The sequence below is a fragment of the Oncorhynchus mykiss genome, chromosome 23 (assembly GCF_013265735.2).
Source record: "Oncorhynchus mykiss isolate Arlee chromosome 23, USDA_OmykA_1.1, whole genome shotgun sequence".
NCBI lineage: Eukaryota > Metazoa > Chordata > Actinopteri > Salmoniformes > Salmonidae > Oncorhynchus > Oncorhynchus mykiss.
Window position 1 is genome coordinate 40,341,841 of NC_048587.1, and position 17,559 is coordinate 40,359,399.

General features: G+C 42.6%; 1 protein-coding gene across 1 annotated transcript in view; it reads left to right on the top strand.

Annotated features, from left to right (window-relative positions):
• The first annotated feature begins 723 nt into the window (after positions 1-723).
• Positions 724-17,559, top strand: part of slc9a3r1a (SLC9A3 regulator 1a) — a 37,638-nt gene continuing 20,802 nt past the window's right edge. The window contains exon 1 of the mRNA XM_021581026.2: positions 724-1,425. Coding sequence (XP_021436701.2) covers positions 991-1,425 — 435 coding nt within the window. The 5' untranslated portion in view covers positions 724-990. The remainder of the gene's footprint in view (positions 1,426-17,559) is intronic.

Sequence of the window (17,559 nt, forward strand, 5' to 3'; positions counted from 1 at the left end):
CTGAATTGCCTAGTTAAATTTTAAAAAGTTGGGTGGTGGACCATTCTTTATACACATGAGAAATTGTTGAGTGTGAAAAACCCAGCAGCTTTGCAGTTCTTGACACAAACCAGGGTGCATGGCACTTACTATCATACCCCATTCAAAGGCACTCAAATATGTTGTCTTGCTCAATCACTCTCTGATTGGCACACATACACAATCCATGTCTCAAGGCTTAGAAATCCTTCTTTAACTTGTGTCCTCCCCTCAATAAGGGATCTTAGCTTTCACTTGGTCAGTATATGTCATGGAAAGAGCAGGTGCTCTTAATTGTTTTTATACTCAGTGTGTGTCTCTATAATGCGTGAGAATACTTTGGAACAGATTAAAAAAATTCAAATCAATCGGAGCTGATATGTTGTTTTTACAGTATTTTATGTCCAAAAATAAATAATACTTTTATTCTGGCTCAGAAAACTTTGGGGGGGGGGGCAAATAAAATCACTTGCGGGGCAAATTCTTTCATTACTATGCGTGGGAATACTTCGGAACATATTTTGCTAAATTAAATACATGTTTTATTTTTGACTCAGAAAATTTGGGGAACCCTTGCCAGTTTGGGAACTCTGGTTCTAGTTTCAAACATGTATTTTTAAACCTAAACCTCGTATAAAACAGCGTTTTCCTAAAGGAGATAACTGATTGGTCTTGTCACCTGTCAGACCAGAACGCGTCACCGTCAACTTTAAAAACTTAGCCCAGTTGATTTGAACACACATGCAAGACTTCTTTTGTGGGTGCAGTTCAAGCACAGTTACTTGATTTCAACGTTTCTGTGAGGACCTTACTCGAAGCACAAGTGAAAGGTTTCAGCTAACAGAAAGTAAATTGTCACAGTGACACGCCGTGCGAATTAGTCTGTCTAATTTATTTTCGCTTGTTTATTGACCACGTTTCATTTCTTTGTTGTGACTGTATCTGTGGGAATATTTGATCAGCGGCAATATTATGTCAAATCTCCGGCCTAGACTTTGTGTTTTAGGAAAGGGGTCGAATGGCTACGGCTTTCATCTGCACGGTGAGAAAGGGAAAACCGGACAGTTTATCCGACTCGTAGAACCAGACTCTCCCGCCGCCGCCGCCGGTCTCTTCGCCGGGGACCTACTGACGTTCGTTAACGGGGACAGCGTGGAGAGCGAGAGCCACCAGCAGGTCGTTGCCCGGATACGAGCCACAGTGGGCAGCCTCGAGCTGATCGTGGTAGACGCTAAAACGGCAGAGGTACTAAATAAGCACAGCTTAAAGTGCCGTAAAGAGTATGTCACGGAGGGCATCCCGTTACCAGGGGAAGCAGCGAAAAGCAACGGGACCTCGAGAGAGACGACCCCTATACCGGCAGAGAACGGAAACCTCTCCCTACAGAGGCTAAGTGTCAACACCAAGGTAAAAGGGACTTCAAGAAAAGTTTTTTATTTATTTTTATCTCCCTTAGGTTAATTTCGCGGAATTACATTTTATGTGGGCAATTTTCATAGGCCCTGTCATGGGATTGGATAGCTGACCAGGGGGCTACCACTTGCTGTCAACACATTGAACTGCAATAGAGATGTAGCCTACATCCTACCCTTGTAGTATGTAGGCTACATTGTGAACCATATTTTACCTACAGTGTTATGAATTAAGTGTGGTTTCCACTGCACACACAACGTTAGCCTTTCTAAGGTCCAACAGGTGCCTGCCTATATTTTACTTACTCTCATTTTACTTACTCTTACTCTCCACCCTGCACAGCCAGAAGAGGACTGGCCACCCCTCATAGCCTGGTTCCTCTAGGTTTCTTCCTAGGTTTTGGCCTTTCTATGGAGTTTTTCCTAGCCACTGTGCTTCTACACCTGCATTGCTTGCTGTTTGGGGGTTTAGGCTGGGTTTCTGTACAGCACTTTGATATATCAGCTAATGTAAGGGCTATATAAATAAATTAGATTTGATTGTGTGACAAGGACAGACACGGGTAGTGATGTATGCATATTTCTATCTAATTTGATCTATCGAAACATTTTTATAAAAGCTTTTAATCTCTTATCAGAAGGCTATACAGACAACAACCACATACCTGATATTTCCTTATCTGAGCTGGAGTGTTTGGTTAAAAGGCATGCTTGTCAGAGACCTCAGTGGAATGCCACTGAACAGTTCTGTCTACCTGTTGGGTACTCATTGTGTTAAATGGGTTCCTATTCTCTTCTAAAGCCCATGTTCAGGTTTGGCTTGTCAGACCAGATCTAGAGCCATGGCCCTGATGTTCCAAGCACTCCTGATGTCATGTTCATGTCTTCTGTCGGGATTGTAACATGAGCTGTTTTATGAGCCTTTGGCTAAACTGGCAACACTTGAGATGCTGGTACAGCAGACCTATATCTGTTTTATGCAAATGATATTCCCTCTGGGTATGCTGTCTAAATCTAGGGTTTGTTGGTTCTGTGTCTGTCACTAGAAGCTAGGCCATATTTGTAAGCTCCAAATGTCGCGTTGAAGTCAGAAGTTTAAATGCACTTAGGTTGGAGCCTTCTGATAGACTAATTCACATCATTTGAGTCAATTGGAGGTGTACCTGTGGATGTATTTCAAGGCCTACCTTCAAACTCAGTGCCTCTTTGTTTGACATCATGGGAAAATTAAAAGAAATCAGCCAAGACCTCAGAACATTTTTTTAGACCGCAAGTCTGGTTCATCGTTGGGAGCAATTCCCAAATGCCTGAAGGTACCACATTCCTCTGCACAAACAATAGTACGCAAGTATAAACACCATGGGACCACGCAGCCGTCATACCGCTCAGGAAGGAGACGTGTTCTGTCTCCTAGAGATGAATGTGCTTTGGTGCAAAAAGTGCAAATCAATCCCAGAACAACAGCAAAGGACCTTGTGAAGATGCTGGAGGAAACGGGTACAAAAGTATCTATATCCACAGTAAAACGAGTCCTATGTCGACACAACCTGAAAGGCCGCTCACTGCTCAAAAACCGCCATTAAAAAAGCCAGACTACAGTTTGCAACTGCACATGGGGACAAAGATGGTACTTTTTGGAGAAATGTCCTCTGGTCTGATGAAACTAAAATAGAACTGTTTGGCCATAATGACCAATGTTATGTTTGGAGGAAAAAGGGGGAGGCTTGCAAGCCCGAAGACCACCATCCCAACCGTGAAGCACAGGGGTGGCAGCATCATGTTGTGTGGGTGCTTTGCTGCAGGAGGGACTGGTGCACTTCACAAAATAGATGGCATCATGAGGCAGGAAAATTATGTGGAGCTATTGAAGCAACATCTCAAGACATCAGTTAAAGCTTGGTCGCAAATGGGTCTTCCAAATGGACAATGACCCCAAGCATACTTCCACAGTTGTGGCAAAAGGGCTTAAGGACAACAAAGTCAAGGTATTGGAATGGCCATCACAATGCCCTGACCTCAATCTCAAAGAAAATGTGTGGGCAGAACTGAAAAAGCGAGTGCGAGCAAGGAGGCCTACAAACCTGACTCAGTAACACCAGCTCTGTCAGGAGGAATGGGCCAAAATTCACCCAACTTATTGTGGAATGCTACCCAAAACTTTTGACCCAAGTTAAACAATGTATAGGCAATGCTACCAAATACTAATTGAGTGTATGTAAACTTCTGACCCACTGGGAATGTGATTAAAGAAATAAATAAAAGCTGAAATCATTATCTTTACTATTATTCTGACATTTCACATTCTTAAAATAAAGTGGTGACCCTAACTGCCCTAAAACAGGGAATTTTTACTAGGATTAAATGTCAGGAATTGTGAAACTGAGTTTAAATGTTTTTAGCTGTGTGTGTATATAAACTTCTGACTTCAACTGTATGTTTGTATTGTGTAGAGCATCAACAGACCGATATGCTTACAGGGCTGTTATTCTGTTAGAGAGAACTGAACCGACCACATAACCATCATGTCCCTTAACAGTCCATAAAGTTAGAGACAACACCTGTCTGCTTACTGTCCCAATAAGCAATGTGATCAGCACAACACAGACACTATGAATATGGCTCTTATTTCCTGAGTCGGAATGCTCATTTAGGATCAGGTCCCCCCCCAGTCCATGTCGTCTTATTCAATTTAATCTAAAAGGCAACTTTGATCACAGATCAGCACTAGTACTTTGAGATGGTTTATGAATATGTGCCCAGCACAAAATGGCTATCAATCCATCTTTAACGATCATATTTTTTTTTTTTTTTTTTATTTTTTTTTAACCTTTATTTAACCAGGCAAGTCAGTTAAGAACAAATTCTTATTTTCAATGACGGCCTAGGAACAGTGGGTTAACTGCCTGTTCAGGGGCAGAACGACAGATTTGTACCATGTCAGCTCGGGGGTTTGAACTCGCAACCTTCCGGTTACTAGTCCAACGCTCTAACCACTAGGCTACCCTACATTTGTCAGCCAGAAAGCTCCTTGTTTTCCCAAGGTCGGAATATCAGGAAACTTTTATCTCTGAGAAAGTGACAGCTGAGCTCTAACATACTGACTCCTCCCTGGCTCCATCCCTCAACCTCTGTACCTCACCAGCCTCATACAGTGGGTTATGAAATACCTTTTTTTATATTGTAATTCATCTGTGAGTGTGCAGAGGTCAGTCACATAGGCAGATCTTGTACAACGTATTTGTGTATCCGTGTTAGGCAGTGCAAGGTCTACCTTCCTGATTTATAGTTATTGTGCCACTGTTGCACAAATGGGAAATGAAGAAATCAGATCACTCTCGGGCTTGCCTTGATGTGTAGCTAGTGTTTCCCCTGAATCATAGTTTGCATCCCAAATGGCACACTATTCATGTACTGTAGGGATTAGTGTGCCATTTGGGACAAACACGAAAGGTCTTGTAAATAGTGGGTCCCACAAGGGCCTTGAGTTTTTCCTTACCACATGACCTGAACAGAACAAACTCTGGCTTCTGTAAATAGGAGGGTTTCCTGGTCTGTTCATCCTGATCTGTCAGATTCTGTCTCTGATGTGTTCCGACCATAGAGATCTCTACTTGGAAATAATCTGTTTTTGCATGGGCATTGCCATTGACAGCTTCCACAATTTTTTTTAAGTAGTCAACTGGGTGGAGATTCCTATGGGTTGGGAGCGATCAGCCAATAATCAAAGCATTGTCTTCAAATTGGTTTGTCTAGTTTGTAAATGGCTTTAAGCTATATTACATTTTAGTCATTTAGCAGATGCTCTTATTCAGAGGGACTTAGTTAATGCATTCATTTTAAGATAGCTAACTAGGCGTATGGCGCAAGTCACTACTTCACAGGAGATGGATTTGCACATAAACTGTTTATTTTTGATCAAAATGTGTTTTTTTTTGGCAGGAATGCCTTCTGGAACATGTGAATGTTCATGTGCCTTAATAACAAACTTGTATGGCATTTGTAGCTAGCTACATGTCTAACCAAGAATCCACTATGCAAGTAACAATTTTACTGTACCGTTTACACCTGTATCCTGTGCATGTGACGACTAAACTTTTAAAAATTTGATCTAGTGTGTGTTTACCAGAGATGGTATTGTGAAGAACAACATGCACCAAAGTCAAATTAGGATATAACGTTAGGCGGTGGCCAAGTTCTAAAATTCTCTGGTTGAATGCCCTGCTTTTTATTTTGTCACACTCACAACAGTAAGCTATTTTCTGTAGTTAACTTGTAATTAATGATCTTGTTGTGTTTATTTTCCTGTAATAATGAAAACAAATTAGCTGAAGTTAAGACGTTGTCCACTATGATATGGGCATTATTTGAACTGGCTAACCAGTTAACTTAACATGAGCTAACTAACAAGCTAGAAACAAACCAGAACATTGTTTAGAAAGTTGCTTTTAGTTGCCTGGTTTGCTAGATTGACATACTAAATTCACTTTTAAATAGATGGGTTAATTTGTGTTAAAATACAGATATGCTATTTTGGACCACCAGGCTGCTGATGTCATGCAGCCTGTCGTTTTTGTGTTTTATACTTTTTCATAACGACAAGTTGGATGTTGGACGGCAATAGAATGTTCATGTCGATTTTAGAAGTAGTATCAACCAGCCTTTAGTCTTAATCTTTGGTTGTTTAGTACACTACCATACTCACTCTGTTTAGCACATGGCCTCATGTTAGTCCTTAAAGAGATGGGTGGGGCTAAGGCTTAAGAGGGTGTGAATGATGCTGAATGGGTATAGACAAAGAAGAGCTCTCCAGTAGGTGTACCAAAACAGTCACGGGCCAAGTGGGGTTACAAGTTTATCACCTTTCAAAGCAGAATACTTTCCCATTATTTTATCAACTGTAGTGTTTGATATACAATTTTCAGTCTGAGTCGATACTTTTATCAAATGTAATAAATAAATCAAAAACTTTAGATTGAGCTGGTCGGTCATATCAGTCATAGTAAGTACATTTTTCCTCAAAGTAGCTATCAGCAAAGTCCGAGCTAGAAAGGGGGTAAAATGGTAGTATTAATGGTTGTAGCTTTTTTTTTTTGGGGGGGGGGGAGGGAAAGTGTTCTATGGTATTATTTAGGATACTCTTTGAAGAGGTAGGGTTTCAGTTTCTGGAAGATTGGTAGGGACCTGTCCTAGCTTCAGGGGAAAACTGGTTCCACCGTTGAGGTGCCAGGACAGGAAAGAGCTTGGACTGGGCTGAGCAGGAGCTGCTGTCCTGTAGGGGTGGGAGGGCCAGGAGATCAGAGGTGACAGACCGGCGTACTCCAGTTGGGGTGTAGGGTTTGAGCATAGCCTGAAGGTATGGAGGGGCAGTTCCTCTTGCTGCTCCGTAGGCAAGTACCATGGTCTTGTTGTGGATGCGAGCTTCAACTGGAAGCCAGTGGAGTGTGTGTGGAAGAGAGCGATGACATGGTAGAACTTGAAGGTGTTACCAGGCAGGCTGCAGCATTCTGGAGAAGTTCCATTTAACCCTTGCAACAAGTGGGCAGCCCAGCCAACAGCGAATTGCTGTAGTTCAGACGAGAGATGACAAGTGCCTGGATTAGGACCTGTGCCGCTTCATGTGAGGTAGGGTCGTACTTTACGGATGTTGTAGTACATGAACCTGCAGTAGGGAGTCACTGATTTGATGTTAACAGAGAACGTTAGGGTGTTGTCCAGGGCCACGCCCTGGACAAAACCCACGGTGAGTGACTTGATGTATAGAGCGAAGAAGAGGGTCTAGAGCTGAGGCCTCTCCTCGTCACCTGGTATGAGCGGTCTGCCAGGTAGGATGCATTCCAAGAGTGTGCAGAGCTTGAGACACCCAGCCCTGGGGAGGGAGAGCTCTCAAGTGTTTTGTGAAGAAAATAAAGGAGACTGCTCATCTCTGTATCACAGAGGCTTTCTGCACTGACAAAGCGTACTCTCCTCTTTTCTCATCCTTCTAGGTTTGTAGTTTTTCACGTCAGAGGAGTCGAGTGTTGGTTTCTTGAGGTGAGTGACTCGGGCCATTTTAAAGTCTGAGGGTACGCAGCCTCTGGTCAGCGATGAGGGAAGTGAGGAATGGGATTTGGTCTCTGGAAGAGGGAATGGTGTCAAGCGGGCAGGTTGCCGGGTGGCCTGACCTCACTAGTTGCAGGATTTCATCTGGAGAAAGAGGTCAAGTGTGAATGGGACCAGTGGACTCAATATGCTGAGTAAATGAAGAGCGGATGTTGTCAACCTTCTTTTCAAAGTGGTTGACAAAGTCATCCGTGGAGGATTAAGGCAGGAGGAGAAGGTGGAAAATACTTTCCAAGGGCTAGAGGCAGAACCCTTGACATTTAGGGTGATTTAAAAAGTGTCTTTAGCAGCTGATGGAGGATGAGAAGTTAGGGAGTAAAAGGGTGATGGGTCCTCCGGATGTCTAGTTTTCCTCCAATTTCACTCAGCTGCCCGCAGCCCTGTTCTGTAAGTTTGCAATGAGTCACTCCGCAACAGAGCAGAAGGGCCGAGTCGGCCGGGAGGAGAGTAGAGTCGAAGGGGCAGAATCAGAAGACTGGGAGGAGAAGGGAGAGAATGAAGATTGCGACGGCCTTATTACCATCTGGGTAGGGGCTGAGTGGCTAGGGTTGGAGGAGACAGAAAAGGAAGCAAAGTACTGACCAGAGACCTAGAGGTTGCAGTGAGATGACGAATAGCCTCTAGTAAAGATGAGGTAAAGCATATTGCCAGCCTTGGGAGGGAACTGGGAAAGGGTTAGGTCAAGAGGCAAGGAGGGGAAAGAGTTTGAAATAATTGAATCGAAGGCGGACGTCTGGAGGTTGATGTCGCCAAGTACAAAGAGTGGTGATCCATGTCTCCGTTAGAGCGAAGTCAAGGGACTGAAGGTCAGCATAGTCTGAAATGAACTTGGCGTTCTTGACCGCAGGTCGGCAGTTCCAAATGCTGCCAGTGACCAGGAATTCCACATGGGTTATGTGCAGGGTACACTAAATATCACCATCTAATGGCCACTAAGTAAATGACAAGATTTGGTTCAAGACCCCAATGCTGCAATATCAAAAGAAGAAAATGAACTACTTTAAAATGGAGATAGCCTCAATGGAGCTGCCCATTCTCTTACAGATGCCATAATGGGACGGATACAAAGTTGGGACCTCTATCCATATCTATGATTCTGACCTTACCTTGATCCATGGCTCTGTCCAAAATGGCACCCTATTTTTAATTTTAATTTAACCTTAACTGACTTGCCTAGTTAAATAATAACGTTCTTATTTACAATGACGGCCTAGAAACAGTGGGTTAACTGCCTTGTTCAGGGGCAGAACGACAGATTTTTACCATGTCAGCTCAGGGATTCGATCTAGCAACCTTTTGGTTACTAGTCCAAAACTCTAACTACTAACCACCAGTGCAACTAATGCACTGATACCTTTAACTAATCTTCTGTGATCAAGTGACCGGAGGCCCAGAAAGGCCGTGGCTCTCTAAAGGTGCTGCATTCCTTCCTGATGGGACACTTGGTAGGACCTGGCTGATACTGGTCTAATATGGCCTACAATCCAAATGGTACCCTATTTCCTACAATGGTGCACTACTTTTGACCAGCTCCCATTGGTCACTAGTCAGAAGTAGTACATTTTAATTGGGAATAGGGTGCAATTTGGGACAAAACCTGATTGTGTTTATCAATGGTGTCAAGTTTACTGCATGGAAATGATGACTAATAATAACTGCCACCTTGGACTTTCTCTTGGTTTCCCTGTAGAACCCCGAGGAGAAGAATGTGGCATTATCTGTGGTGTTTGTTTGGGGATAAAAGGAGGAAAGGAGGACTCATGCCTTTCTAAGCACCTAAGGCTGACACTGAAATACCTTACCCCTTTCTCACCACACACACACACACTCAATAGGGTCTCGTACTCAACCGTGTGCGAGCCTGAGGGATTAAACCGCATTAGTCTTTGAAAGAAAAAACGTCAAAGACCGATGCTCATTAGTTTGAGTAAGATGAAGGCAGAAGAGAGCTGTTAAGATGGTATGACCATTACATAATCAAACGAAGGGATGACCATGACAAGGCCTTTCTCCTCTTTAAAAAAATTAAATAAAAATAAACAATTATTTTCATGAAATGTCTTTCTTCCTTCATCCTGAGTATACTGCCTCCCAGTAGTGTGTGTCCCAAATGGCACCCTATTTGACCAGTGCCCTCAAAAGTAGTGCACTATATAGGGGTCCATTTGAGACGCAGACCCAGTCTCTACTGGCTATGGTGGCTCTGGAGGACCTTAGACTTCAGACTGAGGGAGACACGGAGGGTGCACTATCTAACCGCATTGTTGGTCAATCTGAGATGGCACCCTATTGCCTATTTAGCGCACTAGGGACTATAGGGTTCTGGTAAATAGTTGTACACCATGGGAATAGGGTGCTGTTTGGGAGTTGGCATTCGGTGACATCAACCTTTGTCCTATTGCCATTATGTACTCCTAAAACATTGGGATATACGATGGTATTGACCCCTATTGGCCACCCCCTATGAGTTTTTAAGTTAAAACCACTGGTCTGTAGTGCGAAATCGCATGCTACAACTGGACTAATCATGACGATATAATGTTGTTGAAAGCCTGGGCAGCAGCTTTGTGTAGGCAAATCTTTTCTAATATTCCTTTCTCCACCCTTTAGAAAAAAGGTGCTACGTAGAACGATATAGGGTTCTTTGTTTTTTCCCCTTGTGTAGAGTTTTACCTAGGACCCTTTATCAAAGGAGGCTGGTGGGAGAAGCATAAGGAGGACAGGCTTATTGCAATGGCTGGATATTAGCTTTTAAGTTAACTCTTTATGACAATACATTACTTATCATAAGGCCTTTCTTTAATGGCCTAGTTATTCCCGAACAGTGGTGTTAGGAAACTCTTGGTTTACAGGCTTGCAAGTCACATATATGCTGGCTTGCAAAGTGATGTGTAATTTCCAGAGTGAGGATATCCAAAAATGTGAACTTTTAATCACCCACAACCTGCATTCAGAATGACTGCCAGGGTAGGGCAGATTGATTAGTGGGACTACCTAAATCATTTAAACTGGAACAAACATCTCAGTAACAACGGGTGCAAAAAAAAGTCCAACTAGAAGTCCAACTTTATCTTTGCGTAGCATAAGATTAATCAACCAACCGGTGTACATGCAAACAGATGTTGACACAAACAATTCTGAAAATCAACCTTCAATAGAGCATGCTGGGAAATATGATAATAACGGGCGTGGTTTTGTGTTGTACTCTACACAGAGTAAAAATCACACCATCACATGACTTTGGTTATTAACACCAACACGGGTTATTTTACACCACTGAGTGTGAAGTTAATTTAACTCCTGAAACAACGCTAGAAATGTTACACAGAAAAATCAACAGTAGGTTAAACTTGTTGCTGTGTACCATACAATATACTGCTGGTTCACTCATACTCCCTTTTTTCCTTCTCCATGCTCAATAAAATCACAGAAAATATACATTTGAAAGACCAAAATCATGGCAAACATGTCAGTACTGTATGTAAAATGATTCCTAGAGTACCAGAAGCATGCAAATATTTCCATATAGGTACGGTTTAAAACATTGATGCCTATTTTTACTCAAACTCCTGATGTTAATGTTTAAACACTGAGGTAAACACTAATGCTCAGGCACTATTTAAAAGATACAAATAGAACCCATCTGAATTGGCATTTTTATGTAGAAACCTTGCCTTCCAAACAATCATCAAAGAACCCTTTCTTCCAAAAATGTCAGCTTGCCTTTAACTGACCTCTCTTTTGAAACGGCTATGTCAAGCTTGGACGCAGTGTTGCAGTGAGATAATCTCAAGCAAATTTGCTGATGCACAAAGCAACACGAACAACATTTGAAGTTCCATAAATTATGTATACAAATAATTTTGTCATCTCCTGTTTTCGCATGTCTCTTCTGTTGCAGTTCGTAGCAGCGCTGATCGATGTGTTGACATGACAACTGCGTCAGTTTTGAACTACCCACCACCCGTTTGTTCCGTGCTGGCTGAAGACCTAGCTAGCCAGTAACTAGCGAACACCAGACACAAAAGAAAGGGGAAACCTTCAATACATGACCAAAAATATACATGAACACCTGCTCGTCAAACAACTCATTACAAAATCATGGAGTTGGTCCCCCTTTGCTTCTAAAAAAGCATCCACTCCTCTGGGAAGGCTTTCCACTAGATGTTGGAACATTGCTGCGGGGACTTAGTGAGGTTGGGCACTGATGTTGGGCGATTAGGCCTGGCTCGCAGTTTGCGGTCCAGTTCATCCCAAAGGTGTTTGATGAGGTCAGGGTTCAGTGCAGGCCAATCAAGTTCTTCCACACTGATCTCGACAAACCATTTCTGTATGGACCTCGCTTTGTGCACGGGCGCATTGTCATGCTGAAACCGGAAAGGGCCTTCCCCAAAATATTACCACAAAGTTGGAAGCAAAGAATCGTCTAGAATGTAATTGTATACTACAGCGTTACTGGAACTAAGGGGCCTACCATGGAAAAACAGCCCAAGCCCTTTATTCCTCATCCACCAAACTTTATAGTTGGCATACATTTGCGCAGGTAGCGTTCTCCTGGCATCCTCCAAACCCATATTCATCTGTCGGACTGCCAGATGGTGAAGCGAACTGACTTGTTGGAAAGGTGGCATCCTATGACGGTGCCATGTTGCAAGTTACTGAGCTCTTCTTTTTGAAATTGGGTAGGGGCCAGCAAGTTAATGATCAAACTTTATCGATATAGTCATTTTTCATGTTCTGCTTTCATCAAAATATCACCCAACTTGTTAATCTTGATTTTGACTGTTCAGGACCTTTTAAGTTGCCCTTTTACCTATGTACCGACAGTTATAACTGTAGTAACATTGTATTAACATGCAGTTACCTAATAATACAAAAGTGGGTCTTTTGTGTGGTACCCATGGATTTTAATGTGTAGAAATAAACTTGAACTTGATTGACCCGTCTTGTCTCTTATATCCAAGGTGGCAAAGAGTTGACATGCTGTGTAACCTGTTACCATGGAGATCTTTATTTGTGTCACTATAACAACTAGTACCCACAAGCCCCTGGACAATGTTGACATCATCTCACGGAGCTATTTACTGCTCTGGGTTGTTTACTCAGTGACACACAACACACGCGCACACTGGGCTGAGTGCCAGGAGATCACTACCAAAGAGGGTTCAACACACTCCTCCCAGACTGTTCTGTTACTCATAACAACCTCAAACAAATCATGTCATTGTATTACTCATTCATTTGTGTAATGGTAAGGTTTTTGTTTTGATTTTCAACTTTGAGGCCCTCCATTTGAGAGTTCATCAACACTTGCCGCACCACACACTCTACGGCCCTTCATTTAACCCAGGCTCACCTTTGGTTGTCCAACTGGTCGTCTACTAGAGATGGAGAATTACTACATCCAGTTTAATGGTGATTTCACTTGGCTTAGATTAGGCTGTAAGTTCTTAATGAGAGTGGAGCCTTGGTTCTCTGTTTTTCTGTGAGGTTTCAGGCTCTGTACACGGCTCCTCTAATCATTCAGAAGTAACACTGCTAAATTGAGCGTTTACAAAATGTCACTGTCAACATCACTAAGCAGGCGTTGTTTGCCACTTTGTATGTGTACAGTTGCAATATTGTAAGTGTGTGACTGTTTGGCGAAAGGCATGTGGTTTGCTGGTAGTATTGCTCTGTGGAGATTCTAGGGCCAGTAGGGAGTACAGTAGGTTAGGCCATGTGCTGTACATGCTGCTTGCTAGAGATTTTCTGGGCCAATGATAACTATTTGGTTCATAGGAGATGCCATTCATTTGTATCTGACTGTCTAGACTGTTTGAATTGTCAGCTTTCATTATGTTCTCTACAGGTATTAACCTTGTTTGAAGCCAACTCAGAACCATGTATAAAGACAGTCCGTTGATAATGAGCCATCTAGCTTCTGGTGTTTGAGGTTTAGGGTGGAGCTGCATCATCAGTCTATCTGAGAGCGAAATAAACACTTCCTGTGTGTTCTGAGCTGGTTGCCATGGCGCCAGAACAGGAAAGAAAAGACTGAGTGAGACAGACAATGTTTGTTCTGCTGGTTGATTGATAGACAGGAGATGGTAGTCATAATGTATATTGTGTCAGAACACACAGCTCTCTGTGTGGGTAAGCAGATTGTCTGATATGAGTCACAACAAAGGAAGATAAAGTCCATGGTAGTTCAAGTTGTGTTTATCATATAGTATAACATGTACAGTGCATTTGGAAATTATTTAGACCCCTTTTTTCCACATTTTGTAACGTTACAGCTGTATTCTAAACTTGATTAAATCATTTTATTTTTCCTTGTCAAGCTTCACACAATACCCCATAATGACAAAGTGAAAATATTTGCAAATGTGTTAAAAATAAAAACATAAGTATGTGTATCCTGTTTCCATTGGTCATCCTTGATGTTTCTACAACTTGATTGGTGTCCACCTGTGGTAAATTCAATTGATTGGACATGATTTGGAAAGGTGCACACCTGTACAGTTGCATGTCGGAGCAAAAACCAAGCCGTGAGGTTGAAGGAATTGTCCATAGAGCTCAGAGACAGGAGTGTGTCAAGGCACAGCTCTGGGGAAGGATACGAAAAAATGTCTGCAGCATTGAAGTCCTCCAATAACACAGGCCTCCATCATTCTTAAATGGAAGCAATTTGGAACCGCCAAGACTCTACCTAGAGCTGGCTGCCTAGCCAAACTCTGCAATCGGGGGGGAAAGGCCTTGGTCAGGGAGGTGCCAAGAACCTGATGGTCACTCTTACAGAGCTCCGGAGTTCCTCTGTGGAGATGGGACAAACTTCCAGAACATCAAACCATCTCAGCAGCACACTACCAATCAGGCCTTTATGATAGAAAGGCCTAACGGAAGCCAGCCAGTAACTGGAACATGACAGCCCACTTGGAGTTTGCCAAAAGGCACCTAAAGGACTCTCAGACCATGAAAAACAAGATTCTCTGGTCTGATGAAACCAAGATTGAACTCTTTGGCCTGAATGCCAAGCGTCCTGTCGGGAGGAAACCTGGCACCATCCCTATGGTGAAGCATGGTGGTGGCAGCATCATGCTGTGGGGATGTTTTTCAGCGGCAAGAACTGTGAGACTAGTCAGGATCGAGGGAAAGATGAATGGAGAAAATTTAGAGATCCTTGATGAAAACCTGCTCCAGAGCACTCAGGTGACGGTTCACCTTCCAACCTGACAACGAACCTAAGCACAGAGCCAATACAACGCAGGGGTGGCTTCTGGACAGGTCTCAATGTCCATGAGTGGACTTGAACCAGATCGAATATCTCTGGAGAGACCTGTAAATAGCTGTGCAGCGAAATTCCCGATCCAACCTGACGGAGCTTGAGATCTCCAAATACAGGTGTACTAAGCTTGTAGCGTCATACCCAAGATGACTCGAGGCTGTAATTTCTGCCAAAGGTGCTTCAACAAAGTACTGAGTAAAGGTTCTGAATACTTATGTACTTACATTTTTTTATTTTTTTAACACTGTCAAACGTCTATAAACCAGTTATTGCTTTGTCATTATGGGGCATTGTGTGTAGATTGAGGGGGGGAAAAACAATTTAATCAATTTTAGAATAAGGCTGTAATGTGGAAAAAGTCAAGAAGTCTAAATACTTTCCGACTGCACTATATATGGGTTTAGTTCTGAAAAGCCAGCTTCTCTTGTGAACTTCAGACTTGTTTTCAGAGAGTGAGACTAAATGTTATGTGATGTAAGAGGCATGGTAATGTTGTGGTCATGACATGTAGCTCCAACAGGCTGTTCCTGTTTACTGCATTTTCTCTTTGACTGGAGCACAGGTGAAAGGACTCGCTGTAGCTAGCAGCACATTGTTGCTCTGTTCAGATTCAGTCGACCATGAGGCCATGCCCAGTTAGATGGCCTGCTCTAGGTATGATCTAAAAGGATGGGAGAGACCCACCCCCAGTCCTCCTGTCTGACTCTGTCCCCCTGTCTACCTGCCTGTGTGTCTGATGCATTGATACGGACACTCATATTTTCGAACACAGGCCTAATCAGTGCTCTATCCTCAGATGTTACCAGGTGGTGTCAGATAAGAGGTGCTTTTGGATGACTGACTGTGTTGAATTATTGTTGAAGAAGTGTCTTATGGATGCCTCCCAAATGGCACCCTTTTCCTTACGCAGTGCCCTATGGGCCCTGGTCAAAAGTAGTACATTATATAGGGAATAGGATACCATTTGGGGACAACCTGTGTCTTCACTTGACACTAACTTGTCTACTGCTATAAGCACATATCTCTTCGAAGAAGGTCCTCTCTAGTGTGGACTAGACTGTCAGGCTGATTTGACTTGGATTTGCATCTTTCTGTAGTTAGTTGATTTCTATCTGGGTGGTTATGCAAGATGACAGTGCAGATCTAAGTTCAATGGTTTCACACAAACTCTTAATACTCAACACTAATAAAACACCCCAAAAATCTTCAAGTATGGGCTAAATGTTTGTTTGCCCTCTTGCCACTGTAGATATCCATCTCTTTCTTCACAATGATAGTCATAAAGACTCATTAAAACAACAGGACTTTAGAATTCCCCCAATGAGAACTGTAAGACATAACTTCACACATCTCTTGTGGCTAAGTTTGGTGTGTGTGTGGTCTCCAGTCCTGTGTCCCCTAGATCATGGGTTTTCAAACTGTTCTCCCATGTACCCCTGCCCTGGCAAACTGGCAACTAATGGAACCACATCACATGTTAGCAAAAAAAAACAGTTGCAAGTAAAAGTAATCAACATTTATTTAAAATTAATAGATTTTGGTAGGCTATTTATTTTGACTTCACCAAAGTTCATTGGTAGAGAAAGTGTAAACTAAACCGTCTATTAGCTAGAAAGGTATCTTGGCGGCGTAGAGAAAAAATTGCTTTTGTAAATCCCTTTATCTACTTCCCCAGAGTCGGATGAACAAGAACAGCTAGCATGCTAACTGTTCCTGTCGACTTCGTCATTGCGCTAACGCTAGTTAGCTTTTGGCTCATGAAACTACTTCTAACTTTCTTCATACTGGATACAGGGACATACAAATTATATCCACAATGGTATTCTGTTGCAGATAGCGATATTCATTTTTCACAAAATAAATAGTTAAAAATATCCCAGTTTGAAGACACCATCCTGTGCAGAGCGATAGTTAGCAAGGTAGGGATAGAGATCTCTGGTGAGTCAGTGTTAACATTAACCTTTGAGATGCAGGACAAAGGAATGTTTGACATCCGCAGGTGACACACACTCTAGTATTATGAAGACACTCTGCCACAATAAGGGAAGTGAAGTCAGTCGTTTTGACACAGCCCCCAATGCTTCCTGTTAGCAGTAGGCCTACTACTGTACCTGACCCAATAAGTGCTCTGTTCTGTGGTTTTACGCCCTGATGCTCAGCGCCTATGAGCAGACAGAGAGAATGAGAGCAAGAGAGAAGTGGGTGAGAGGGTGAAAGAGATGTGTTGCGATGTTACACCCCTGTTACTGGCTACAGGGTGGAGTGTGAGAGAGTGATGTAGGCCCATGTGTACTAGTGCTTCCTTTTATATTTCCTATGTGTGGCACAAAGACTGCAAACAGCATCATTTTCAGTTGAAAGAAACCAATTAAAGCCTACAAAATGTATGGTAAACAAAATGCAACCTAGAAGCTAAGTGGGGGAGCTTGCATAATGGTAGGGGAAAGACTCTTTATCTTCACTCCGTACATCACAAACACAAAACAACTATTTGTCTTGTCTTCCTCTCATCTTGTTCTGATATCTCATTGTATTTAACGACTGTTTTGAAAGTGTGGGATTCTCCTTAGAGCATTACAGCAATGTAACACACTTCCTGACGTGGCTGGATGGTAGTTATATTCTCCTTTTTCAATAAAGCCTGTAGAGGAATAGAGGGCTATCTGGGTTTACTTTAGTCCGCTTCAGCAAACACTACTACAGTGTTTTCAGGACCAGGACAAATACTACAGAGTAATATTTTCCTGAAAATCTACCAAGTTT